This window comes from Mesoplodon mirus, assembly GCF_964341445.2.
Source record: "Mesoplodon mirus genome assembly, chromosome: 8".
Lineage (NCBI taxonomy): Eukaryota > Metazoa > Chordata > Mammalia > Artiodactyla > Ziphiidae > Mesoplodon > Mesoplodon mirus.
The window spans coordinates 113,536,122-113,563,622 of record NC_138984.1 but is presented as its reverse complement, the minus strand read 5'-3'; the positions used below and the strand labels follow the sequence as shown (position 1 = coordinate 113,563,622).

Genomic DNA, 27,501 nt, shown 5'->3' with positions numbered 1-27,501 from the left:
TGGTGCCTGGTCGCTGAGAATGGGTGGGCGCTTGGCTGCTGGTGGCAAGAAAGCAGTTTCATTGTTGGCGGCTCTTCTTTTACCTTTAATGATTCTCTTGTTCTACGAGGAGTGGGCATGCGGCCCCCAAGTCCTTATCCCCCTTGGGGTCCCCTCGTCAGGTTTGGGAGATAAGGCATGTCCGGTCCCCTTTGGGGAAGGAAGCAGGGGTTTTTCTATAATATCAGCTCCCGCCGGCTCTACCCCAAATCTTCGCCCCTTGGCTTTTTCTGGATCTCCTGCTCCCTTTCTGGGCCCTTCCACGCCCAGCACTCTGTGGCCATTGTCTCTCCTGGAGGGAAGGTAGGCAGGGGTCCAGAGGGTCCACCTCCACCTCGGAGGGTCTCAGCACAGGCTCCCCCGACCTGGCCGTACTCCAGCCCTCGTGGGGCCTTGGTCACGGGCAAGGATGGTTCAATGGCTCTGGCTTGGGTGCTCTGGGTCACAGGAGAAGCAAAGCGGCTGGCACAATTCTGGACTTTTGAACATTTCCTTTGGGGATGATTGGAGTGGGCCCTTGGTGGGAGGGGAGATGTAGGGGGAGACTGAGGTTTTGAAGACCGTTTTCACAGTATTTCTGATAAATTCAACTTGGGGCTGCCCAAGATTTGGGGCCCGCCTGGAGGTTTCCAGCCCAGTTTCCTGGCCTCTGAAGGGGAGGGGCCTCATTTAGGATGGGAAGCCAGACACCCTGGTGGATGCTGGACCCCGTGGGGGCTGTGAATGGGAAGTGCTCAGACCCCCAGGCTGCGTCTCCTGCCTGGCTTCTCTCTGTCCTAGGGTCTCCTCTGTAAGAGGAAGGTGGTGACGATTCAGAGTGAAGTTGTAGGAGGGGAAGCCTGCTCTGGTGGCCGTTGAAGGGACCTCCTCTCTGCAGGCAGAGGAGCTGGGCGGGCCGACCTTCCTCCTTTGCCCTGCTGCTGTCGGGGCACCGGAAGCAGTAGCCCCCTTTCTGAGGCCTGGGAGGCCACGCCCCCTCAAAACGGGTCACTTTCCGAGATTACTCCTACACCCCTGTCCTTCGTGGTTAGAAGTAAGGCTAGATTTGTAACGTCTCCTGGCATTTTCTCTATTTTCATTACTAAAGAGCATTTTAACGGAAAAAGCAGTGTGACTTTACATTAAGGAACATTGCCAGAACCCAGCATGACCCCAAGTCCCATCATCCTAACGCAAGAGTTTTTTCCCTCTATATTGTCTCCAGTTTATTCTCCAGTTGCAGTTACGGGATGCATTCAAGTTTGCTTTATTTTCACCTCCCGCGCGACCTCAAACATTTCTGTCTTTATAACAGTGACCTAAAATAGCTGCAATACTCTTCCACTGTGTTGCTAAAATACAATGTATTAGAAACGATCTCCCTCCTGTTACCATGGAGGTGGCTGCCAGGGCTTTGCCAGCATGGATGGGGGGACATGTTGCACGTGGTCTGGTCCGTGGCAGGCCTGGGGCTCAGCAGATGCTTTCCTGCAGGTGGTGGGCTTTTAGTAGTCAGGCTGGCTGGAGTTCTGCTCCCTGGTACACCCTAAAGCCACGCGCCACCCAGCAGATCTCCTTTTCTTTAAGTACCTTCTGCTTGTGAGGCGCTGTCTAGATGTTTCATAGTCATGAAATCACAATCATTCGTAACAGCCCTGGAACATCAAATTCTTAGCTCTGTTTTCCATCAAGAGATTCTAAAGTAAGGAGGAGCTGGGTCACTTGCCCACAGTTTCCAGCAAGAGGCCGACCCGGGCTTTGGATCCGGTGCTTCCCTGCACTGCGTCTCCTTTGGCGAGCTCCCCATCCTCTGGGGGTGATCACGCAGAGGCTGGATGATGAAGTGTCTAGAGGACTCTAGATCAGGGTTTCTCGACCTCGGCTGGGTAATTCTTTGCTGTAGGCGGCTGTCCTGATCCTTGCAGGATGTTTAGCAGCATCCCTGGCCTCTACCCACTAGCAGCTAGTAGCACAATTTGGAAACAATAAAAAATGTCTCTGGGTATTGTCAGTCATCCCCCTGGGGGTCAAATTCACCCCCAGTTTCTCACCTGCTGGAGTGGATTCCTGAGTCGGATGGGAGGTTGGTGACTGGATCTCTGACGACCTCTGGGACCTTGTGGGGCTCCCCACCTGCTGGGATCCCTTGGTGGACTCTCCGCATCTGTGGTGGTTGATTGGAGAGACTGGGTATGGTGACATTGGGGAAGGAGTCGTGGGACCCAGGTTCAGAAGTGCCTCTTCTACGTGTGGACCCAAAGTCCAGACGCAAAGCCTCCCAGTCATGCGACGTGCCTTGGGGCGGGTACCCTGCTCCCAGTAACCACGGTGGGTGACAGTCCTGTGACCCGGGGCACCTAACCCTTTACCTTCTCTGTGGCTTCTGGCCATTTTGGAGGACTCGCCTCATTTGAGGAGAACTTGCGTGTCACCCTGGTCTCTGACATGGGCTGGGATGTCCTGGAGCATCTTCCCGGGGGTGGTGCTGTCAGGAGTCCAGAGCCTACCCACCCGTGGCACCCCGACTCACACATCAGGCCGGGGTGGGGGGCGGCTCTGGCAGGGAGCCTGTGATCTGCGGGGCCGCGAGTAGACTTGGGCTTTAAAGAGTCCTCTCATTTCCTCTCCGGAAGCCTTCCAAAGGCCCTGGGAACAAAAGGGGCTTGATTGAGTGTCCCTTGGAGAGCTTCATCGAGGGGGGGGAAGAACAAGCAGCACACACTACAAAGCCACTTCATTCTGCGTGTGGTGTCATGCCAAGAAGCACTGAAGTGCGGGTACAAGCAGAGAGGCGTGCTCTTTTCATCAGGAGAGTGTGGCTTGGCGGTTAGAGCCGAGGACAGCCATCAGCAAACTGTGCAGGGATTTTGGCACCCCTCACTCCCCTCCAGCCTCCTCCCTCCAGTCCGCTCCATTCCTGTTCCCTTCTACGTAGAGACATTAACTTTTTATATGAGAGCCACTTAAGGCCCGACCTTACCTCAGGGCACTTTGCATTTCAATAGGCTGTTCTTGAAAAATGAAAAAGCTTCAAATAAGTGAGTCTCTAATGGTAGAATTTCAGGTAGTGAGTAGGAGGTGACTTTTTTTTTTTAGCCAGAGAAGTGACTCTCTAATGGTAGAATTTCAGGTAGTGCGTTCTATCAGGCACCTTCTAGGCTGCATCTTTCTGTCAGACTCTCAGGGACAGTTAAATAACTTTAACAGCCATCGACTGTGTGGCAGGCAGTAGTGGGGGATGGTTTAGGAGACGGCTGACTTCAGAACGCTGGGTTTATTACTCTGATGGCTCCCACTCATTGCATATTTGTAGGACACTGACCGTGTGCTGGGCAGTGTGTCAGGGGCTGGGAGCAAATGTCAAAGAGCCAGACCACCCGGAGAGATGGTTAAGCACAGACTGGAAGTGTCTCCCGAGTGCTGTGTGATGTGGGAACCCTGGAGGCCCTCCTGGAGGAGGTGGTGCTGGCCTTAGGCTTCAAGGTATAAACAGGAGTTCATTGGGCAGCGGTGGGGAGAGCATGATCGCAGAGGCTGACAGGCAGTGTCTGGGGGTTGCAGACTTCTGGAAACACCCCCGTGTGAAGGATGAGGTCTGAGTTGGTGGGAACAAGGCTGAAGACGTAGGGAGGGTGTGGGCCTTGGGGGTTCCGTGTGCCCAGATGTGCAGTTTTCCACAGGCTCTGAGGGTCAGTACTCACCCTCTGCTGGACACCGGCCTCCAGCTTCCCGCTCGCAGCCCAGACACTGCCCTCCATCTGCTTTAGCAGACCTTTCTGGACCTCGCCTTCCTCCCTTTGAAGATGCTTATTCACCTATTTCTCCAGCAAGCCTACCTGACCTCCCTCAGGTTAGCCCAGGCCCCCTGTGGCCCCCTGAGCTCATCTATCAGGAAGCATATTCTCATTGTCACTGTCTGTCTCCTTTCAGGACTGTCCCCCCTTGGCTGGGCGCTCTGGGAGAGCAGTGCTGTGTTTAATTCACCTTTGCGATCAAGGTCCCAGCCCAGGCTTGCCACACAGTGGGCCCTTGGGAAATGGTGATCTCGCTCTTGTCCTGAGTCGTGAAGCCCTGGGACTTCCCTGGCCTCCCTGAGTGGGCAGGTCCTCAGGCTGCAGCCCATCCACCTAGGGCTGAGTGGGTGTCAGGTTCCAGGCCTGGGGTCCCAGACAACCGGTTTGAGCTGTGATGTGTGACGGCCAGGGGACGGGAAGGGAGTGTGCCGGCATGTGGTCTCCCAGGCGTGCAGGAAGCCCAGGAGAGGTGGGGACTGGCCGGGCAGGGTCCCAGTCCCACCTGGGACAGCTTAGCAGGTGTGCAAAGCTGCCAGCCAAAGGCAGGACACTCCTGTTGGCTTCAGTGGCCAGGGTGGTGCTGGCACAGCCTGGGGAAAACCCGTGGCTGAGTCTGGCAGAGACACCGATGGAAGAGCTGGGTGCGGGCATCACCTGGGCCATGTGGGGAAGGCCGTGGCCGGGCAAGTCAGAGCAGGGTGCTGCGCAGGCTGAAGCAGGAGATGCCGGCCCACCCACTGGCCTGGGTCCCCCCAGAGCCTTGAGGGCGGAGCAGCCGCCGTAGATCTGCAGCCAGCCCTCCCCACCCTGCTGTGCTCCCTATCCCGGGCCCAGCACCACCTGCGGAGAGGGAGACCTCAGGCCTAGGAGATTGTTGGTGCTCAGTACACAGTTGCTGGTCCATGGATGCAGGTGGCTGGGGTCTGTTTACTTGTGTCCTGTCTGTGCTCCCCACGTGCCCAAATTCCTGTTTCTACCCAATTGTGGCATGACATGACACTCCCCGGGGGGTCCTGCCTGCCCATCTCGCTGGTGGGGTGCTGAGCCCAGAGATGGGGGGACACTTACCCAGAGTTGCACAGCGAGCGAGTCACGGTGCTCTTCGGACAGGGGAGTGACGTGGTCAGCTGAGGCCAGCCAGCCGAGGCATGAACTGGTAGGGAGCCTTGTGATAGTTCCTTTGCATCATTGGCAAGGAAGGGGCTGCTCTGTATATGAGCTGCCTGGGCAGGGGACGTTACCAGGTGACCTCTGGAGGCTTTTCTTGGTGCTGGACTCTGGGATCAGAGGAAGATGTGTTTTGGGCCCTAGAGGGGCTCCTTGCCTGGCAGCCTTGTGATGTCAAGGGTCCTCAGCAGGCCTGAAGCAGGGAGATCAGACCTAGGTCCTCTTCACCTCTGGACAAGTTTAGCCTCTTCCTGCAGCCAGCCCAGAGCTGCCCCTGCCACCCAGCTGGGGGCCAGCGCTGCCCAGGCCGCTGCTCAGGAGAGCCTCTGTGACTTTGGTCGCTTGCGCCCAGATGTTTGGAGAGATTTGTCCAGGGTCTGCACCTGGACACCGCCCCCGCGGTGTCCCAGACCTGGGCCGAGGCCGGGGTCCCCCTGCACCTAGGGGCCATGGTCTGGGTTATGATTAGAAGCACGTGGCAAAGCCACCTGTTACCGTGCCTCTGACTCCAAAATGCCATTCCCCAGCCTACAGTTCCACTAGGGGCAAAGAGCTCCTTGCGATGCGTAATGGCTCAAAAAGCAACTTTTAACCAACAGACACTCAATTTTTTATTTGTCTTGAAAATAGTGTGGGCTTACAGCAAAGGAGGTACGTTTCCATAGACTTGGGTCCTCAGCAGTGTCCACGGCAAAGCCTTCCCTCCCAAGGGTTTACGCGTTAAGGGAAGGCGTGCAGTTCGTATGCCAGGAGCGGTTTTGCCCTCAAGACCTTTTTCATTGCTGAGCTGGCAAACGCTGCCTGTGATAGGCATTAGGGGTTGCCGACAGCGCCCCCTCCTGGCCTCACAGCCAGCCTGTGCTGCCGTCCACCTCCCCTGTGCTGCTGTGGGTCCCAAGAGCGCCAGAGCCTTGTGGGCAACGAGGCTCGAGGTGAGGCTAGGAGAACAGGAGGGTTCTCTCAGTTTGTGTGTTGTGTCAGTCATCAAACGTGGACTAAGCCTTTCTCCGGAGCCGGCGTAACGGGGGTGGCCACGGCAGCGGTACTCAGTGTACGGTCACATTGGGACTTCCCTGGCCGTCCAGTGGTTTAGACTCCACGCTTCCAATGCAGGGGTGCAGGTTCGATCCCTGGTCGGGGAGCTAAGATCCCACAGGCACTGTGGCCAAAAGAAAAAAAAATAAAAGAATACAGTGACGCGGGAGTTTGCCCTCTGGGGGGCAAAAGGCAGAACTGGGCTGGTGGGGGGCTGGCAGGACAGGCTCTGGGGAAGTAGCATTGCAGGCAGAGCTGGAAGCGCGTTAAACTGGGCGATTTCGGGCGGGACCTGGGGGCGGTGAGCCTGGAGGGGTGGATGGGGGCAGATCCCGGAGTGGGGCCTTGGTGCCATGGAGAGTATTTGGACCTTGCTATGCAGCCACTTCCCCGCCTTTCTGGTCCTTTTCCCGCCTCCGAGCCTCCTTCGGGGGTTTTCTCCACTCACTGGGTCTCTGTCCTTGGCTCCCGCCCCTCCCCAGGCTCGGATGAAGGGGCCCTGGCGGGGCCTTGGGGCCTTGGTGCCGGTGACGCCGGTTCGCCAGGCCCGTTCCCGCCGCGCCCTCCACCACCGGGCCCCTGCGGGTGGGCGCCTCCCCGGCCTGCAGCCTGCCCAGGGCCTCTGTTTTTCCTCCTTGGGGCAGAGGCACAGCTTGTTTTCCCCCGGCTCAGGAATCGCACCTCAGAAGCACACAATGCAGCTGTTAAAATACCTGGGTCTGGCCTGGCGGCTGCACAGCGGACCCCTTGTTCACCTCGCAGACGGCGCGCCCAGGGGCTGCGCTGGGCCTGCCTCTGCTGGCCGCCTGCTGGGGGGGGGGGGCGGGGCGGGGAGAGACCCCGGGCCTTGCTCGGGACTTCTGCTGCTTTGGGCCTGTCCACGGAGGAAGGGGACAGACAGCAGCATTTGGAATCAGCACAGCACGTTCCGGAGAGATGCCAACCTGAGCGTTTGCACGTTAGAGCCCAGAGGCCCAGACGCCTGTGGTGGTGGGGGGTCAGGATGGAGAGGAAGGGGGGCCAGGGGCTGCCTTGTCCAGTCTCGGACAGGCCTGCTGCCGGTGCCGGGGCTCCTGAGTCAGGTCTTCCTGCCCCAGTTGGCAGACAGGTGTGTGGTCTCGCTGGGGCTGCAGTTAGGAGAACGTGGTGAGCGTTTGAGTCGGGATCCCTGTATATGCCAGGCCCTGTGTTCTTAATCCTCTCCATGAGGGACACGCCGTTGTCATCCCCATTTTACAGATGAGGAAACTGAGGCTTGGGGGGACTCGGTTCTTATCCATCGCTCTAGGTAGCGCTGGGATGCGAACGTGGACCTCCTTTCTCCAGAGTCTGCCGTCCCCGTGTGCCCCCCCTCTGAAGGCGCCGGCTGCTGCTGACGTGTGCAGGGGGTGTTGTCAAAGTCTCAGAAGCGGCACCAGGAGGTGGGTTGGCTCTGACTAGGGTTCAGGTGGGAGGGCGTTAGGGCAGGCTTCCCAAGTTTTAAAGCGCGGCTTCCTTCCATAGAGCAGGGAGGAGAGAATGTTCTGGGCGGGAAAGCAATGGCATAGAGGCAGGGGGATGGAGACGACCTGGTATTTCCAGGGAGTGAAGCCGCGTGCAAGGGAGTGGAAGCTGCAATGCCATCTGAAGGGTGAGCTCTTACGCACACCCTCCCGGAAAGAAAAAGCCTCTTGCCCAGCTCCGGCCGTCCTGACACCCATCTCCCCTTATCTGAGGCTGGCTGCTGCATTTCCCATCGTGGGGCCTCCTGGCTGCTGTTCTGGCCCAGCAAGTCAGTGCATTGGGGTCATGATCTATTTTCCTGCGCACCAGCAAGCCCAGGGGCCGGGCACATGAGGGAGCTTTCCTACTTGGAAAAATACATTCAAGGAACGATAAAGAAGCAGGTGCCCCGCTAGGAGAGTGGTTTCTGCATGGTGCCCGCCTCTGGCCACAGCAGGTAGAGGGGAGGTCTTTGACCTGAAGCTCCTGGGAGCAGCTGGGCTTGTGGCAGCCAGGCTGGCTGGCTGGCGCTGCAGAGGTGTGTCCGAGACTCCAGAGGCACAACTCCTCACCTAAACCTCGGTCTCCCCCAATCCTGTCTTCCTTGGAAAAGGGTGCCCGCTTGTAGAGGTTCGCCTGCCTGGCCAGCCTTGGGCCAAACCCCACTGGGGACCTGATGTTTGCAGAGCCACTGCTGCAGGGTGTTCACGGCCCTGCGGGGAAGCTTGACCGCCTTCTTAACCATGCTGGGAGTAGGGAGGATGCTCTGTGTTACAGGGGTGGGGACGGAGGCTCAGAGAGGGAAAGCCGTGTGGCTGGACACACCGCTGACGTGGACCGCGCTGGCCCAAGCACCAACGTCTCTCACCCTGGAGAGGAAAATACACACATTTTAAAAGAAGATTATTTTGTCCCTGGCCGTGAAGGGCAAGCAGAGTGTCCCCAGCTTGGCGCCGTCCTGGGGAGCCCTCCCCTCACCCCCTCCCCGGTCCCTTCAGGATGGGAAAGCGAGTGTCAGTTTGATCCGGGGGGCTGAGCTGAAGCCCATGTCTGGCTCCCTCATGCCTCCAGCATGACGGGCTAGGACGCCCTTTGCTTTCCCGTGGCTGCCCCGGCACTGTGGCGCTGGACGGCTGTCCCTAGGGTCTGGAGCGCCCTTTAGAATGTCCATTTTCCAGATGGCAACACTGAGGTGACGGGAGATGGGAAGACTCAGTCATCCACTCAGGGAGGATGTTGACGAGTCCTCGGGACCTTGGGGCCATGAGAGAGAGAGTCTGCTACCATCTTTTTAGTTACAGTGTCGTTATAATTATCATTACCAGAACTTCCCTGGTGGTGCAGTGGTTAAGAATCCGCCTGCCAATGCAGGGGATACGGGTTCAGCCCCTGGTCCGGGGAGATCCCGCATGCCACGGAGCAACTAAGCCCATACGCCACAACTACTGAGCCTGCGCTCTAGAGCCTGCCAGCCACAACTACTGAGCCTGCGTGCCACAGCTACTAAAGCCCGTGCACCTAGAGCCCGTGCTCTGCAACAAGAGAAGCCACCGCAATGAGAAGCCCGCGCACCGCAGCGAAGAGAAGCCCCCACTCGCCACAAGTAGAGAAAGCCCGCGCGCAGCAACGAAGACCCAACGCAGCCAAAAATAAATAAATAAATAAATTAAAACCCCCCCCAATTGTTAATTATTATTACCTTTCATCAGTGTTGCATTGGCGACGCATTTTTCACTCCAGAAACTTTCACGTGTTTTATCTCATTTGATCACAAAAATAAGTCTATGATCAAGGCTGGCCGGGTGTTTATTATGTGTATGTGTATCCAGGGTATGTGTGTGTGTGTGTCTGTATCTCTCTCCACATACGTGTATGTGTGTGTGCGTGCATGTGCATCTGTATGTAACTGTGTGTGCACTTGTGGGTGGCCCTGTATGAACGTGTGACTGTGTGTATGTGTGCCCACGCTCACACAGGTGACTGGGTACGTGGTCACGGTTGTTGCTGTAGGTTGTGTGTGCTCTGCGTGTGTGCCCATGCGTGTGGGGCCCAGGCAGTGTGCCGCACGGGCGAGATCAGACAGGAGGTGAGAACACCAGGGCCCCGAGTGGCTGGGATCGCTGGGAAGCGAGGTTTCACCTCTCTCCCGGAGGTTGATTTCGCCTGGGGAAGATGCTCTCGTTCCTGTGACTCACTCATCAGGAGAGCTCAGAGCAGCCAGGTGGGGGGATTGCAGGGTTCAGAGCGATTCGGTCATTCTCCTCTGATTATTTTTTTAAATAAATTTATTTATTTTTGGCTGCGTTGGGTCTTAGTTGCCGCGCGCGGGCTTTCTCTAGTTGTGGCGAGTGGGGGCTACTCTTCGTTGCGGAGCACAGGCTCTAGGCGTGCGGGCTTCAGTAGTCGTGGTGTGCGGGTTCATTAGTTGTGGCTCGCAGGCTCTAGAGCGCAGGCTCAGTAGTTGTGGCACACAGGCTTAGCTGCTCTGCGGCATGTGGGATCTTCCCAGACCAGGGCTCGAACCCGTGTCCCCTGCATTGGCAGGCGGACTCTTAACCACTGAGCCAGCAGGGAAGACCTCTGATTATTAATTTATTCTTCAAGCCCGTCCTTTCACTCCAAGTTCTTCATCTTTGCTGTGCTGTGGCCCCCTCCTCAGGATAATGCTGTAAATGCATAGGATAAAATGCATAGGATTGGGATGGATAAATTAGGAGTTTGGGATTAACATATACACACTACTATATTTAAAATAACCAACAAGGACCTACTGTATAGCACAGGGAACTGTACTCAATATCTTGTAATAAAATATAAGGGAAAAGAATCTCTGTGCTGTAAACCTGAAACCAACACAAATTGTAAATCAACTATACGTCAGTAAAAAAATAAAATGCATAGGATTACGAAGGAGGCCAATGGTACTGACTGCAGCGATCATAGGTTAATAGATGTGCTTCTTTGCTGGCACAACTGGCAAGGTGCAGGGGTGGTGTCTAATGCCGACCTTGACCTTGAGTGCAGCACCATGGTGAGCACAGGTGATGCCCTGTGACGTGGTGTGAGCCCACCCGTGGCTTGTGCTGGGGGCAGGCTCACAGGCTCTATGCCTTTTAACCACCTTCATGCCCAAGGGAAACACCAACTTCCGGCTCCAAATTAACAAAGATAAAAATACATTTATTTCCATTCATTTGCTTTAATTGGAACTTACCAATTATTTAGAAGCTGGAAGCAGTCTTAGAAGCACCCCATGTAGTTTTTTGCTAAACCTGCCTGTGCATCAGAAACACCCGTGGAGCTTTGTTTAAAAGTTTGGATATTTTGTCCCCCACCCTCTGCCTGAACCTGTAACATCGGAATCGGCAGGAGAAGGACCAGAAGTGTTTTCAGAGGCTCGGGGTGCTGCCAGCACCCCCAGGGGTCCCGAGACCCTGGGGGGCAGGGGCCCTGTGTGCAGCTCCAAATGGAAAGGGATCTTCTCCTGGCTGCAGGTCCGGTGTCCCCCCTTTCCCCGGCAGAAGCCCAGGAGCGTGGCTTCCTGGGTAACGTGGAGGTGTTGACTCTCTCCTTGCCCTGTGGGCGCTGCGCTCTCAGCCCCTCTTGTTCCGGAAGCTTTTGTGGAGCCCATGGGCAGTCCCCCAGCCTATACCACAGGCCGCCAGCTGAGGTCTGGGGACCCGAGGTCCCGCTCTGCTGTCCCCAGGTGGGCTTCCTGGGACCCCGGGCGCCTGGTGTTTACCCAGAAATTGTGCTAATCCCGGTAATTCCTGTGACTTACGCAGCCTCTGTCTGCTGCCTTCCTCTCCTGGGAGGGAGGGGGAGGGGGAGGGCCGTGGATGATCTGTAGAAAACGAGGCCTGTGACACAGTGGTCCCTGCAGGGGACACCCCCCACCCCGACTGGGTCAGCTCCCCCTGGGCGCTCGTGGACGCCCAGGCACTCCCAGGCCCACTGCCGTCTGAATATCTGAATACACCCCCTCCCTGCTACTATGTCCACCTGGTCCTGGGGTGGCCTCGCTCTGAGGCTTCGGGCAGCATTCCAGCCGGAGGACCTGGCTCTAGACTTGGCCCCTCTCCCTCCATGGAGACTGGCTTTGGGCAGCTCACCTCTTCCTCTGTAAGAATCGGGAGGATGCCATTCCCTCTGACAACGTGAGCCGTGGGGAAGCTGGCATGAGGCAGCTGCGGCTGCTGGGCCCCAAGAAAACCCTCAGGCCCTCTTCTCTCCGGTCTCCTCACGTCCCTTATCAGACGTTGTCGTGGTCCTTTCTTGACGGATCCTCTTTTTGGCCCTGGCATCCCTGATGCTAAAGTCCAAGGATTCTGAGTTGCTGGCCTCAGTTGCCCATCTGCCTTTGGGGATGCTCCCCAGCAGCCTGGGTTTGGTCACTTGGGCCGACCCTGTGGGGGCCTTGAGTCCTGTCCTGGTTTCTGGTCCTTCAAGCCTGCTGCCCTCCAGGTGCTGGCCTGGCTCCCTGGACCCATCTTGTCCCGTCCACAAGGGGTCTGAGCACGTGCTCAGCTGGACCTGGGGACCCAGGGGCGCAAGGCCTGGCCCTGGCCTGGAGGAGGTCATGGTTGAGCAGGGAGCCAGGTGGGTACATAGCAGGTTATGGCCAGGCTATATGAGAAGTGCCGGACCGGGGGGAAGGACACCCAGTTCACTTGGGGTGGAAGCCAGCTCCTGGCCTTCTGCAATGTGAGGCACGAAGCTGATTGTCCATAAAGAATTCTGAAATAAAGAGTTAGGGGAAGAATGTACAATTGCCAACTCCTCCCCCCCACCATCCTGGTCAGCCTCAATGGACGGTGCCACCCGCAGGGGCGTGGTGTTGGCAGGCGGTCCTGGACAGAGCCTCAGCTTTTGCCTATCCATTGGCTGGTGGTCCCCGTCCACCAATCTCGCTTCCTTGGGTGCAGCACTAGGACAGGGCCTGTGTCGAATCCTCCTGGGCTTCTGGCATAGGCTTCCTCAGACTCAACAAGCACCTTAATGATGCCAGGGAATTCTGGGGCAAATCCCTTTGCACTGCAGGGTCCTCACTCGAAGGACAGCTCTCTGTGATGCTCCAGAGTACAGCTTTGGGGCCAGACAGCCTGGGTTCAAGGCCTGGCACAGACACTTTTAAGCTGTGCGTCTTTGGACAAGTTATCCACCTCTCTGAGCATTGGTTTCTTCCTATGTAAAGTGTTGTGAGGATTAAATGAACTCACTCTTGCAAAGAGCTTGGCACCTGGTCAATGCTTGTTCAAGGCTTGTCGTTCCAGCTTCATTTTGATTTTTGTCCTTACTTCCAAATTCAAGGTGTATTTCAAAGTTGAGCCTAAATTCCTTCACCTGACCTTCTTGGGAAGAAAACTCCAATTGTTCACAAAATCACTCGTATTTCCAAGAGCTGTGATTTCCTGCCTCAGAGGTGCAGGGTCCTTGCCCAGCACTCCTGAGCTGTTGATCCGTGCCAGCCTGAGTGGGGAGCAGCTCCGGACCTGGTGGTGATGATGAATACAGATGGGGGTACTGGGATGCTGTAGGGATCTGGAAGCAGAAGTGACCATGATTGGGCAGGAGCTGGGGGGCTTCCCAGAGGAGGTGACATCTGAGAGGCATCTTGAAGGAAGGGTAGGAGTCCATCACACAGAAAGGGTGAAGGGTTTCTGGTGGGTGGTCCAGGGTCAGGGCTGGCTGCTTGTGAAGGGTGGGGGTGGGGGGAGATGAAGCTGCAGGTAGACCCAGGAAGACTTTGCCTGAAGGCCCCAGGGGCTCAGCGAGGCCTTGGCCAGCTTTGGTTCGGGGAAGGTGCCTGGCTGTAGGGTAGAGGGGAACCTGGAGGGGGACCAGAGGTGGCGTGAAGGTGCCCAGGACCCAGAGGGAAGGATGCCTGGCAGAGCAGCCAGCTGGGAGAGGCCCCGCGGGCCAGGTGCTTTGCAGGTGAAATGATGGGAATTGCAGCTGATCAGATGAGGGGGTGAGGATGGGGTGGGACAGTGGCCCGAAGTGCCGGCCACGTGGATGGGAGGGTGGTCCCTGCGGCCAGGCTAAGGGGGCAAAGACGGTGGAGCAGGCGTGGCCCAGGGGCTGTCGCTGGTGGCAGCTCAGCCAGCCAGCCTCTTACAGCACAGATTATACAAATAGGCTTAAAGGATCAGCTGGCAATCCCGAAGTCTCCAAGCCAGAGGAAATCTTGTAACTCACCAGAATCCTCAGGGAGATTTCCCTGTCCCTCATCTATCTTGGGTTTTCTGGACGGGGGTTTTGAAAGACTGGAAACCAGACAGTCTGGTGGGTGAGGTAAATCCGGGAGGTCCAGAGCTTGGGCTGTTCGCTTAGCAGGCTGGCCAGGCTGCAGCCGCCTCTGGCTTCACACCCGTCACTCTCGTAGACTCCCGCTTTTTGCTTAGAAAACCATGAGAGTATCGTGCAGACGTTTAAAAGGTGAGGTTCTGGGGCCTGCGGATGTAAGATTTGCAGCCGCCGGGGATGGTGCTGACCATCGCCTTTGGTTTCTGCCACCCGCGATCCACGGGCTCTGCCCAGAACCCTCTCCTCCCACCAGCGTGCAGACCCACCTGCCTTCCTTCTGAAACAGCAGCTGTGGACCTCCTTTGCTCTCTCCAGTGGCTGCCCATTTTTTCTTCTTTTCATGGCAAAGATTCCTGACTAAACGTCTGTGCCTCTGTCTCTCCCTGAGCCCACCTGGGCCCTGGTCACCACCGCGCAGCGCTGGGGCCTCTTAGAGCCTGTGATGGAGATAATCCTTCCTGGCATTTCTTTCTTGGGTTGGATTCCTGGCCCCCACACTCTCCTGGTGATTTTACTTTCTCTTCCTTCCTGCTCCTCCATCCCTGCTCACTTCCTTGGCTGGTTTCTCTTCTCCCTCCTGGAAATGTTGGAATGCCCGGAGTCTCGTTCTGGAACTTTCTCTACTTCTCCCCTCCGCCCTCTCCCTTGGAGATCTTGCCCTGTGGCTGCCATATTCCCATCTCTAGCCCCTGCCTCTCCCCAAGCTCTGCCTTGCATTTCCAACAGTCTTGCTTATCTTGAAAAAAAATTTTTAAACCCTTTTTATTTTCTATTGGAGTAAAGTTGATTAGCAATGTTGTGCTAGTTTCAGGTGTACAGCAGAGTGATTCCGTGACACGTAATATATGTATCTATTCTTTTTCAAATTCTTTTCCCATTTGGGTGGTTATATAGTATTGAACAGAGTTCTCTGTGCTACACAGTAGGCCTTTGTTGGTGATCCATTTTAAATATAGCCGTGTGTACAGTATAGCCGTGTGTACATGTCACTCCCAAACTCCCTAAGTATCCCTTCCCCGCACCATTCCCCCCTGGTAACCATAAGTTCGTTCTCTAAGTCTGTGAGTCTGTTTTAAGTTCATTTGTATCATTTTTTAGATTCCACATATAAGCTATACCTTTCTCTTTACATGATATATCTCTTCCTCTGACTGACTTGACTCAGTATGACATTCTCCAGGAATATTACTCAGCCATTGAAAAGAATGAAATAATGCCATTTGCAAAAAAGTTTTATTGAAGTATAGTTGATGTACGACATTGTGTTAATTTCTGCTGTACAGCAAAATTATTCAGTTTTACATATATATTCTTTTTCATATTCTTTTCCATTAGGGTTTATCACAGGTTATTGAATAGAGTTCCCTGTGCTCTACAGTAGGTCCTTCCTGTTTCAGTCTCTGCGTGTCTTAATAGGCGTCGCAGACTTAACGCGGCCCAGACCCAGCTCCTGGTTTTTGCCCGAACCTGCTTCTCACCCACTGTGCTCCATCCCAGCAGACGGCACCGCACCACTGTGCAATCGTCCAAGTGCTCAGCCGAAAATCGGAGCCATGTTTGACACTACCCCCATTCTTTGAAGAAAATTGGCTTTCAAATGTCTATTCTGTAATATTTGATACAAATACTGAATTAGCAGTATCTGTACATGATGAAGCATCACTTAGTAAAACGCTTGCCTTCAGAGCCACTGTCCCTTTAACCCAGGCAACCAATATCTCCCCAGGTCATTGCAGTCGTGCGCCATCCCCCAAACCTGCCCTCCATACACTGGCAGAGTGACCCCTTTGTGCTGTGAGTCCTGTCGCCTCCCCCTTCTGCTCAAAACCCTCCAGGGCTGGCACTCACCTTCCTGCTCCTCCTCCAACAAGCCAGCCTCCTCCCCACCAGGCCTGCGGCTCCCGCCTCTGCCCTCTGCCTGCCTGGGGCTCCCTCAGACCCTCGTGTGGCATCCCATCCCTTCCTCAGAGAAGCAGGGCGGGAGCACCCCCTGCCCTTGCCACCCCGCTCTATCCTGCCCCCCTGCTTTCTGCCCTTCTCTCTCACTAATGAGAGACGAAATATACATCTGTCTTCCCCCTTTACGTATTATGTCTCCCAGGTAGGATGTAAACTCTGTGGGTTGTATCTTCTGCACCAGGCACAATGCTTGATGCATAACAGGGGTTTGAAAAGCTATTGGCTGAATGTGTGCACGTGCGTCAATGGTGAAAACTCTGTGGAATGCAGGAGTGAACGAATGAATGAAAGAAGGAACAAACACACCCGTGCGTAGGTGAGAGGTGGAGCGTAGGTGAGAGGTGGAGTGTAGGTGAGAGGTGGAGCCGGTGAGCTGCAAAGAAACGGGAGAATGAGGGCTTGCCTCTGAGGACCGCTGGGTCGCGGTTCCTGTATTGATTGTTCTCGTCCTGTGAGCCTGAGAGGAGGGGCATTACTTTCTGACCCCATTTCTCAGGGTGGTTCTTGCTGGTCGCCACGCGTGGTACTAGGAACTTGTTGCTTAGATTTGAAAAATCGGGGGGAACAGGCAGTGAAAAACGCTCGGCCGTGGTCCGTGAGGTCGCTCAGAAGACCAGATGAACCTCAGAACGAAGAATTCTCAAAATTGATTAAACCCTCCTTCGCAATGATCAGAGAAGGCGCGCGTGGCGGTGGCGGTGGCGGCGGGTGGGAATCTGCGTCGCGCGTCCCGGCTGGGTCTGGGGGCCGCGTTGGTGAGTGTCTTTCTCTCCTCCTCCAGGGCTGCCATCCAGGACTATGCGTGGCTAGGATGGAGACGTCCGCCTCAGCCACGGCCACGGACAAGAAAGAAGCCAAAGGTGGGATCCTGGAGGGCGTCGCTTTCCCCGACCCCGGCAGGAAGGCCTCGGCCCTCGCGGTAGCCACCCAAGGAGGTACTTTCTGTTCTGCATGGTTGGCGGGGGGTGTTTTTCATGAGCCCGTTCGCACTGAATGAGACGGGAGGCCGATGTCATCGGGCAGCCATGCTGGGTTTTTGGGGGGGGCGGCCAGGAGGGCGCCCCAGCTTTGGGGACCCCAGGCACCGGAATGGATGCCTGCGGGTGGATCTCGAAGGTCCAGCCGCTCCAAATCAGGGGGTTTGGGCATCTCGGGCTCCAGCCGGAGAGGGGGAGACAGGGGAGAGGGAAGGCAAGGGAGGCTCTGGGCTGTGGGGCAGCCCTGGGGTGCGTTCTGTCGGCACAGATGTGCCAGAAAGGCTGCTGCTTCCCTCCGGCCGCCAAGGGCTATTTTGGAAAGTAATTGTCTCCTGATCCCTTCTGGCTGTAATTAGAGGGTCAGGTACAGAATTTAGCATTCTTAGGTGAATTTCTGGCCAACTTAATTATAACAGAAGGACCCCCCCGAGCCACAGCCTCTCATTTTACTGCCCCGAAGAGAAATAGTCTCTGGTTTCCACTGGTCCGTGCCAGCATCCCATTGGGAAAGCTTGGCGGGAAGACGAGACCTCCCCTTGTGCCTGCGCGGTCCATCTGGAGGCCACAAAACTATTTCTGTCTCCGAGGAATGGAGAGACTTAGATTTCTTTTCTTCCCCTTTTTATTTAAGTGCATTTACTCATATGCCCTGTTGCTCTGGCCGCTGAAGCACAGCTCCCAGAGCAGCGGCGGAAACGCGCCTTCGCCGGGGTAGGGTGTGAGTGCCGGCCGCGCCATTCACATGTTGATGTCTGCAGATCGTGGGGGGCTTTGCTCAAGTGCAGACCCCCAGTCGGTGAGTCGGGGCGAGGCTGAGTTTCTGAAATTCTAACCAGCGCTCGGATGATGCTGGGACAGCCGGTCCACGGGCCGTGCTGGGTGCAGCTTAGGGCCAGAGTGCAGGGATTTGGAAAGACACTCAGAGCAGGTAGGAGTCAGTGTTTCCAAGAGCGAACTGGAGGGCCTCTAGGTCATTGTTACTACACTGTTTTTATTTTGCCCCCGTGATTCTCAGTTGGAGGTCATTATCAGGATGTGCCACCCAAGTCAGGAGGGGGAGAGCCCGGGCCAGCCTTCGGGTATTTGGACTTCTGCTCTGCGTGACACCCCTTGACCCCCGTCCCCGCTAGGAGCCGGGCTCTCTAGGCCCTCCCTCTGTGAGGGTGGAGGAAGGAGCCAAAGCCCAGGGTGGACCACATGCAGGTGGTGTCGGGAGCCAGGGGATGAGTGGAAGGAGGGGATGGAAGACCCAGGGTGGGGGTCTGGCGGTGGTCCCAGGGCTGGCTTGTCCTGGGCCCTGGCTGGGTCTGCACGTGGCCTGTTCCTTCTCCTGGGTCAGGGCCCACCCTGGCCTGTGGCGACACCTCAAGCTGTCCCTCTGCCTGATGCAGAGGCACCTGGGCCTCTGAGGCCTGAGTGGCCTCGGTGCATCTGTGACCCGCCCCCTGGGCCCTCAGCTGTCCCCGCCTCGGCCTCTCCCTAGCCCGGACCCTAACCCCCTCTGGAGCCATCAGTGGATGGTGAGTTGCCACGCAGCCCAATTCACTGCCATGTCCCGTAGCCGAGAGCAGACTCAGGTGGTCATTAGAGAGAAATTAGGGCATGATTGGGAAGAAAGTCCTCTAGCATCGGACCTGGCTGTCAGCAATGGGGCAGTGATTGCAGGTGCTTGAGGGGGTCTTGGTCTGGGGGGTCAGGCCACGGGCCTACAGCTTGGGTGCAGCAGCTCCCCGGAGGTACCGACCTCTCTCTACTTGCCCCCCCCAGGATGCGGTCCTGCCCACCCCGCAGGCCCCGTCCCCAGGGGAGCGCTTGACTGGTGAGGTTCCGACCCTGGGTGGACGTGGCCCTCAGCCCAGTCGCCCAGGACGGGTGGCTCGTTGCCATCAGAGCGAGTCAGGTACATCCCTTGCTCCCTGTAGCGCTCTCTGGACAGCTCATTTGGGAAGGGCCATCCTGCAGTCAAGGCAGAGCAGGTGGCATCCGGAGTGGGTCCCCTGGGGCTGGGGGACCGTGACGTCCGCGTTCTGCGGGTGGGGCAAGGTAGGCCGGCGGTGCAGCGCCGAGTCGCTGGCCTGGGTCCCCGTTCCAGCCCCGGCCTCGGTCCTGGTGTGGCAGGCCGTTCCCTCCTGGGCCTCGTGTTCCTAATCTGTGTTGTGGGGACGTTTGGCAGATGTTATTCCAAGCCTGTGTGATCTTGCGACGTCAGATCTTCCTTAAATCTTACCCCTGGGGGCAGAGGTGCTGTGAGCAAGCCTCCTCTTTTACGCAGCAAACCGGAGTCCCAGACGGCTCCAAAGAGCCTCTGCTGTGGGCCCCTCTGCCCGCAGGGGGGTAGGCCTGTGGACAGGTGTGGTGGGGCGCCCGGCAGCACAAGGGGGTCCGTGCGTGTCCCCCACACAGAGGTCCTCTCAGGGCCAGGATGCTTGCACTCTGCTCTGGAGCTCAGCACTCGGCTCCAGGCCTGGCGGGAGGCAGTGCCTGAGGGTCCCCTGTGGCCCTGAGTGACGTCAGGGGAAGGTGGCCTCGGTGAGGAGCTGGCCGGAGGCGGGGGGAGCTCAGCCCGCTGGCGTGGGGCTGGTGGAGAGGGCAGGGAAGCTGCACAGAGGCCTGGGAGACGGGCAGTGCTGCCCGGTGTGTGCTGGGCTGGGGCAGGGGTGCGGGGAGCTGAGAACTGCCTGTCCAGGGCCCTGTCCCTGAGTTGTTTCTGGAAAAGATGGGGTAACCATCCTGGTCTGGGAGGCCTGTTTGCTGAGGCAGGGGCACGACTGAGCTCATTCCCTGTGGCTGAGCAGGTGACCACTCACTCGGACACCTGGGCCTTCTGACACCCAGTTTATCCCTTCCGAGTCCACGAGATCGTGCCCATGATCCGCACCGTGGTTTGCAGCTTTCCCGGAAGGAGAGGATGGCTTACGCAAGCTCAGTGTTCCAGGGCCTGTTACACATCTGTCCAGAGTAGGGGGAGTCCTGTCTGAGGATGTCGGGGGCATGGGGTAAGGAACGCAAAAGGGCCAGACCCTGTGAACTGGTGGGGCAGTGATCACCCACCTCTGCAAGGTTGCCCAGAGGTGGGAGGTACCCTGTCTTGCAGGCCAGCTTCTGACCCCTCATCTGCCCCCTGCCAAGTGCCACTGGTTTCGGGAGCTTCAATCCCATCCCTGGAATTGTAGGACTTTGGTTCTAGGACTGAGCATACCTTTAGGCAGAAAGATTTCATTTCTACATTATTTGTAACTGTGAACATTTGTAACAACCTAAGTGTTCAGTGATAGGGGATTGATTAATCAGACTGTGGGACGGCTGTTGAATGGAACATTATGTAGACCCTGAAAATGTTAATCAAGCCTTTATCATAAGGGGGGGATGTGTCTGTATTCTAATATTAAAGTGTAAAAAAGCAGGATGCAAATTATATCTCACCTCTGTTGTTACCGACCAGGGTTCTTGGCCTTCCCCAAGCCATTGAAGTTGACTAGAGGCCAGACAAGAAATTCAGGCAAGGCTTTATCTGGGCCCTGCTGTAGCAGGGGGGAGCAAGAAAAAGCAACAGGTTCCCTTGCTTGCTGGGGGGTGAGCTTTTTCCTTATATGGAGTGGGGGTAGGGGTCTTCCAGGGGTCCGGTTGGAGGGGTGGCTTAGGTTCTCTGCACACCCCCTTGGTGGTGCTGGGTGCAGGGGGCATGCGCAGGACCCTCCTGTTGCTCCCAGCTCTTCAGAAAGGGCAGTTGGGTTTCTTTGGTCTTTTTGTATTTTGTTGTCCAGAATTTACCCCAGCTGGGCGTGCACGCAGTTATTTTTAGTCCCTTACAGTCGCTTTGTATTTTGTTGCTCCAGGAGACGTTTGTCCAGGTGCAGGCACCGCAGCAAAGGTCCCAGGTCCCAGCCTGTCTATCACAACTTTATAGTACATAGAGGTACCCTTAGCAGTGGTCGTCCAGATGTTGGGACTTGGGGTGATGTACATGGCACATAGGAAACTCATCCCTTTGGTTCTTAAGGACCTTCAGCCTTCTAGAACCCACTATTCGAATGTCAGTAAAGGGAATTGCCTGACGGTCCGATGATGAGGACTCAGCGCTTTCACTGCTGGGGCCCCGGGTTCGATCCCTGGTCAGGGAACTAAGATCCCCCAAGCCACGTGGCATGGCCAAAAAAAAAAAGGAAGTCTGAGAGGCAGAGGTGCGCCGGAACAAGACTGTGCCAATGTGGGAGAGCCAAGTGTACACTCTCTCTTTCTGTCTCTGCCATCTGCGACCTTAGGTAGGTCACTGGACCTTGCCGTGGTCGGAGTATTTGCACCATGAAAACTGGCAAGCCCATGGACATATATACACTACCCAGCGTAAAGTGGAGAGCTAGTGGGAAGCAGCCGCATAGCACAGGGAGATCAGCTCGGTGGTTTGTGACCGCCTGGAGGGGTGGGATAGGGAGGGTGGGAGGGAGGGAGACGCAGGAGGGAAGAGATATGAGAACGTGTATATGTATAACTGATTCACTTTGTTATAAAGCAGAAACTAACACACCATTGTAAAGCAATTATACTCCAATAAAGATGTTAAAAAAAAAATTGGCAAACCCTAGGCATCAGGGCTGCCTCAGCCCCTCTCCTCTCCCAGAGCCTGTTGTTAAATTTCCCCCAGCACGTGACCCATCATATCTGGAGACTCACTCAGCTTCCTTGGCCTTGTTTGGAATGAGGAAGGGAGTAAGGGTCCAGAGCGAGGAGGTGGGCGATGAGGGATGTGGGTGTCCCTGGTGGCAAAGCTTGGAAAGGACAGTCAGGAGGTCCTGGGTGTCGGGCTACGGTGCGGGGGTGGCCGGCACGTCTGATTCATGGGCGGTCAGAGCCTCTCCGTGTGTAGGTGGGACCGAGATGAGGTGGGGCAGGGACTTGCCCAAGGCCACCTGCTGCTTCCACGGAGAGCGGGGTCTGGGGCTCGGGGCTCCTGCCTCTCCCACACTGAGCATCTCCTTCCTGAATCTGCTTTGAGATCGTGATTTTAGATTGTTCGCGGGTGATTTGGGTCTTAAAGCCCAGCCCGCCGGTACCGTGTGTGAACGTCCAGCCTCTGCACCAGCCCTGGACAGGTCTCATCTGTCGCCATCCTTGTCATTCCAGCGGGCTAAGAGCGCCTGCTCCCCTCCAGCTCTTGGAGGTCTGGGGCCGTGACTTCTTTGCAGGAGGACCTTAAAAGCCTCCTGGCTCACCCGGCCTCATGAGGCTAGACGTGCTCGGGGCTAGGTGTTTCCACCGGGAGTCCCTACTTACCTGGTCATGATGTGCATCAGAAACACCTTTGCATCACAGGGCTGTACCCAGGGGACAAGCGGACCTGCGGCCAGACCAGATGGCAGAAGCCTTGGCCGGTGGGGGCTTTCCCAGCCTCTTGAGCTGATGTGCTAACACTTGGGAGGCCATCAAGCAAACTTTAAAAATGCATTTTGACCCAGAGCTATTTTTCCCTTTAATTTTTCACATGGCGTAATTTTAAAGGCAATTTGATTCAGATGTTTCTCATTTTTTTTTACTCTGAAACTTCTCTAATGCTGTCGTATTTCCCTCTTCAACAGTGGATTTTCTTTCCAAAAATATTTCCGAACCTCTCTGTGTGCTTCAGCTGAGCGCCAGAGACCAGCCACCCCACGCCTCCAGGGTGGGACGATCAGAAGGGCTGGAGCCATAAAGCTCAGAGCTGGGTCTCGATCCAGTGAGCTTTCCTTGTCCCCGAAGTCAAGACAGGCTTTAGCGATCCTATGACGCACCTGTGGCGGGTGCCCACCACGTCCTGGCCAGGGTGCTCCCAGGGTGGCCCCTCCATCAGCACCATCAGCATCCTCGGGACTTGGGCCCCACCCCAGACCTCCTGAAGCAGGGCCTGGGAGTGGGGCCCACTGAGCCTGGGTGATTCTGATCACTCTTAAGTGTTGGGCCCTCTGGGCCCTAGCAGCGGGAGGCATGGCAAGTCTTTCTACCTGAAAAGTGGGACTTACACGCAGAGCGGCTGTGCAGAAATTACAGGCGATGGACAGCGTGCTCACACCTGCTTGGCATGGGCCTCTGGGGGGTAGGAGCTGCCTCTCTCCTTGTAGGCAGTGTGGAGTCGTAGTCAGAAGCAGCCCAGCCTCTGGATCCAGACCACCTGCTTAAGGCCCAGCTCTGCTGACCTCAGGCAGGTCTGTGCCTCAGTTTCCACATCTGTAAAATGGGCACAATAGCGCTACCTGCTTCATAGCGTTGTGGGAATTACCTGAGTTAGCACATGTAAGGTGCCGGGTACAAAGTGAACTCCAAGTTAAGTGTTTGCTTTACTAACTATCACCAGCTTTCCTTTCCTAAGTCAGGCTCTGCCTGACTTACAAAGCCTCTCTTCTTTGGTAACCCTCACTAGTGGACCTCCCGAGGCCGGGCAGGTCGTGGGAAGCCTAGATTTCTGGTGTCTTCCTACTCAAGAAGGCGGAGGGAGTGCTGGGCTGGAAATCAGATGTGGGTGGTTCCTGTCCTGCTTGGCTCCCGTGGGGCATCCTGGATCGGTGACCTTAGTGAGTCCCCGGCCTCATTAACTCAGCCTTGTGCACTGGAGGGTAGGACCAGATCAGAGGATGCTGAAGCTTGGCCGCACCTTAGAATCTTGTGAGGAGACTATAATAAATGCAGACTCCCAGGCTGCCCAGACCTGCTGAAACAGAATCTCCCGTGCCGGGGCCTGGGCCTGTGTATGTTTAACAGGCTTCCCAGGTCATTGGCCACGGCATGGACAAGACCCCTGGAGGTGGTGAACTGGTGCGAATTGCAGCTGGTAGTCCTGGCAGGGTGGAGCCCTGCGTGGCTGTCAGCACGGCACTCCCTTGCTACCTGAGGCCTCTGTATCACTAAGCTCCCGCTGGCCACGCCTTCTTCTTGTTCCCTGGCTGTTGGCTTCTTGGAAAGTTTCTTCAAAGTACGTTTTTGCCCAGAAGGGAGGCATCCACCTCTGTCTCCGAATGCTGTGCAAATGCCAGAATATGGAAATAAGATGCTGGGTGTTCTCTCTGTGATGCTCAGGCCAGGACATCCCAAGTCGCAAAGACCCCACCCTGCCCTGTCCTCCTTAAGTATCTCAGTCCCTGGTGTGTCTGTTTCTGGGCCTCCCCCAGTCCCCCACCCCGCCCCGATGCCTCTGTGACAGGGCTCTGTTTGTTCCCCACCGCATCCCCAGCAAGGCAGACACATAGTAGGTGGTGGCTGAGTGGGGGGAGTGAGCCTGGTGCTGTTACGCCAGCTGTGTGCCAGGTGGGCTGGGGTGGCCGGCTGCCTCTGCTGCCCCTGAGGTCCCCTGGGACGAGGGTCCTTCGGGCCTGGCCTGCTCCTGGGCCCTGGCTCCCGTCCCGAGGCTCCCTGGACGGCAGGGAACTTGCTGTGTGGGTCAAGCCTCCTTGGCCACCTGAGCTGCCCGGCTGGGCCACACACTTGCTTTGGGCTCGAGGATGCACTCACGTGTGACTAAGTGGACAATTACTCTTATTTAAGTGATTTTCAGGATGGCTGTTGGTGCCGCTTCTGAGCTTGTTTTAAAGGCCCAGCCACACGGAACAGCCGGTTCCCATAAGGCTTTTCCAGAAAGCAGAGCTCGGTTATCTGTGACAGCTCTACCCAACCAGGAAGCAGAGTACAGCACAGTCGCCTGGGCGTTTTCAGGGTGGGTTCTGAATGACTTTTTTTTTTTTAATTGAAGTATAGTTGACTTACAATACTGTGTTAGTTTCAGCTGTACAGCAAAGTGAATCCGTTATACACATACATATATATAACTCTTTCTCAGATTTTTTTTCCACTGTAGATTATTACAAGATACTGAATATAGTTCCCTGTGCTACACAGTAGGGCTTTGTTGTTGATCTATTTTATATATAGTGGTGTGTATCTGTTAATCTCCAATTTCAAATTTATTCCCCCTCCCTCGAAATGACTCTTGATGACGATCTGGCGCGGTCTCTGGTGCCAGGGGTGTCCTGGAGGGTCGGGGTACCTGGGTAGAGGGTGAGGGCTGGAGCTTCCTTCTGGTCCTCCGTGGAGTGTGGGGTGGGAAAGAACGTGGCCCCTTTCCAGTTCCTCACTTGTTAGCTGTGTGTTCTAGGGCAACTCAGTTAGCTTCTCTGAAGTCTGGAAGATGGGGATAATGGTCACTCCTTCTGGCCACAATGGGGTGAAATGGGACAGCCTTTGCGAGTGGCTAGCAGAGCGCCTGCCTGGAGGCCAAGTAAATGGTGAGGACGTGGATCTGAACCGGCTTTCCTCTTGCGTATGGTGGCCTCAGGCTCGGCGCTGAGACCTCGTGCTCTAGAAGCCACTCAGAGCGGCTGCCACCCCCTGTCAGACGGGACGCCCGCTTGCCCTGGTACAGCAGGCTTCTCCACCCCCCACCCCCGCTTCCAGCCCTCAGCGTTCGAGGCCAGCCCGGGTTCTGCGCTCTGGCCGCTGCCCCTTGGTTTATGTTTGGACTTCAGACCCGCATTGCTGTGCCGTTTGCTGGCACGTGAGCTGCCCTGGCAGCATGAAGGCGTCCCAGGCACTGCTGTGGCTTCTGGTCTTGTTTGTCCCCGGGACATGGGCCCCGCCTCGCAGACGCAGCTTCATTTCTCCTGGCTCATTTGCATGTTAAACTGTTGCAGGGTTTGGGGAAATCTTCGAAGTCATTTCCAGCGATGGAACTGGAAGAAGCTTTAGCCATCATCTGGTTCGAATCCATTCATTTTACAGATGTGGAGACTGAGGTCCAGACACTTGAAGCACAAACGGTCACCAAGGGACACCATTGGGACTGGAAACTGATTTCCCAGGCGCTGCCTATGGGTTGCGGGGGGAACCCAGCTGCCCCCCCAGCCCTGCCCCCCTTCTGGCCGCAACCCCAGCTTCCCAAAAGGACGGTATTTATGTTAGAAACATTTTTCTGAGGTTTGGTTCTGTCAAAACTAATTTTAGCATTTCTAAAGCTTGGTGAAAATACAGCCTCATTACTTTGATGTCAGCGCCTAGTTTACTATTAGTATATTCTGGGGTTTATCATTTTAGGCATGTTTAACACGACTGCACCAGGCATGCACTATTAAATCTGGCTTATTTTACATTCCTGTCTGGAATTATTTATTTGTAACAATTTCCTCTCTATCAGAAGACACAGCTAATGCTGCGTTTTAATGTGTTATTTACACACAAAATAACCTATTTGCAACTCAGTATGTGCCGGAGGGAGGATGGATGGGTCCCGGTTTCCTGCGTTCTGTTGTATCGGAGTTTAACAATCTGGTTTGCTAATAGAACCATTTATCACTGGTGTGGGGAGGATAATTTATTTTATGTTTGTGGCCAGGTCTCACGGCGTCTGATCTTGGGAACATCTGGAAGATAATGAGGGCAGGCCTGGTGTTCGGGGTGCCTGTGGGACCCCTGGCCTTCCCGAGGCGGCCTGGGGGCCTCGGGGTTCCCTGAGCTCACGTCTACCTCCCACGGATGGTTCTGGAACTCCGATCAGAAATGTGATGGCGGAGACACTGCCTCTGCCCTCTAGGGGCCCCCGGGGTGAATCCTGCCCAGGGAGGCTCCTGGGGATGCGGCGTGAGAGCGGGACCCATAGGGATGCTCGGGGTTTCTCCAGGTGGGAAGAGGAAAGGGGGTGGTCCTTGGTGGGGGAGCAGCAGCAGAGCGGCTCCTCGGGGTGCAAGGGCTTGGGGGTCAGCGAGCTGGCCCCCTTGCCTCTACTTTGGGGTGGGTGGCCTGAGAGGGGTTGCAGCCTCGGTGGCAGGTGGAGTGCTTACACCTCCCTCTGCTCCCCAGGGCACCAGGGAGCCAGCCACAGACGCTGAAGGCAGGTCCCCGCCACGTCACGTGGGCAGAGCTGGCTCGGAAGCCCAGCCTGCAGTGGGAAGGAGCCTTAGGCAGAGCGGCTGGTGGCAAGGGGTCCAGCAGCCAGGCGTGGCGAGGTGGGCAGTGGCATCTGGGGACCAGGCAAGGAGGAGGCCTTCTGGCTGCCCTGGCCGGGGCGCCCAGGTGGGTGTGTGGCCACTGGACCACGCGGGCTGAGGTCCTGTGGCTCCATCAGGGCCCCCCCCCCTTTTCGGCACACCGATGGGTAAGGGGGGGAAAAGCGGTGCATCTGAATGCCGACACCAGAGGGGGCAGGTGGGGGTAGGGTGAGAAGAGTCATCAGGACGCAGGAGCCGTAGCGCTTGTCACTAAGGGCTTGGCCCACGGAGAAGCCAGACGCCTCGACTCTCGACGCCGATGCGGCACTTGCCTGATGCCTGGGTGATCAGCAAAACTGCAGGGAAGGCGAGGCCCTGAAAGGACCCTGCGGGCTGAGTCGGCCCTGGTAAGGCCACGGCCTGCAGCTGTGTGCCGTGCCTCAGCTGGGGTCCTGCTGGGAGCAGCTGCACACTCGGATCAGATGGCAGGGGAGAGGTTACCAGAAGGGTGTTTGCAAAGTGTGGCGGGGCTTAGAGCAAGCCACGGGGCTGGCGCACGGAGCACAGAGCTCTGGGGCGGCCGGCGTGGTCGGGGGCTGACGCTCGGGCTCGGACAGGTGAGGTCTGAATCCTTGCTCTGCTGCTTTCCCGGTGGGTGACCTCTGCTGACCTGGACCCTGGTCTCCTCACCTTAAAAACGGACGAAGTACTTATCTTTTGAGGGCTGCAGTGTACCCGGTGTACAATGCTTAGTAGTTGGCACGTGGTAGACATTCTGTAGGTAGTGGTGGCCGTTAGTGTGTTTGGCTGTTATTAGGATTA

General features: G+C 56.4%; 1 protein-coding gene across 4 annotated transcripts in view; it reads left to right on the top strand.

Annotated features, from left to right (window-relative positions):
- Window positions 1-27,501, top strand: part of GLI2 (GLI family zinc finger 2) — a 253,944-nt gene that overhangs the window by 52,248 nt on the left and 174,195 nt on the right. For 3 of the 4 annotated variants that reach the window (XR_014294838.1, XM_082630342.1, XM_082630343.1), the window contains exon 2: window positions 16,543-16,696. Coding sequence is in view for 3 of the 4 variants with exons in the window: in XM_082630342.1 (XP_082486468.1) it covers window positions 16,573-16,696 (124 nt within the window). In the remaining variant the exon portion in view is untranslated. The remainder of the gene's footprint in view (window positions 1-16,542; window positions 16,697-27,501) is intronic. The other variant, XM_082630344.1, reaches the window with a different exon arrangement.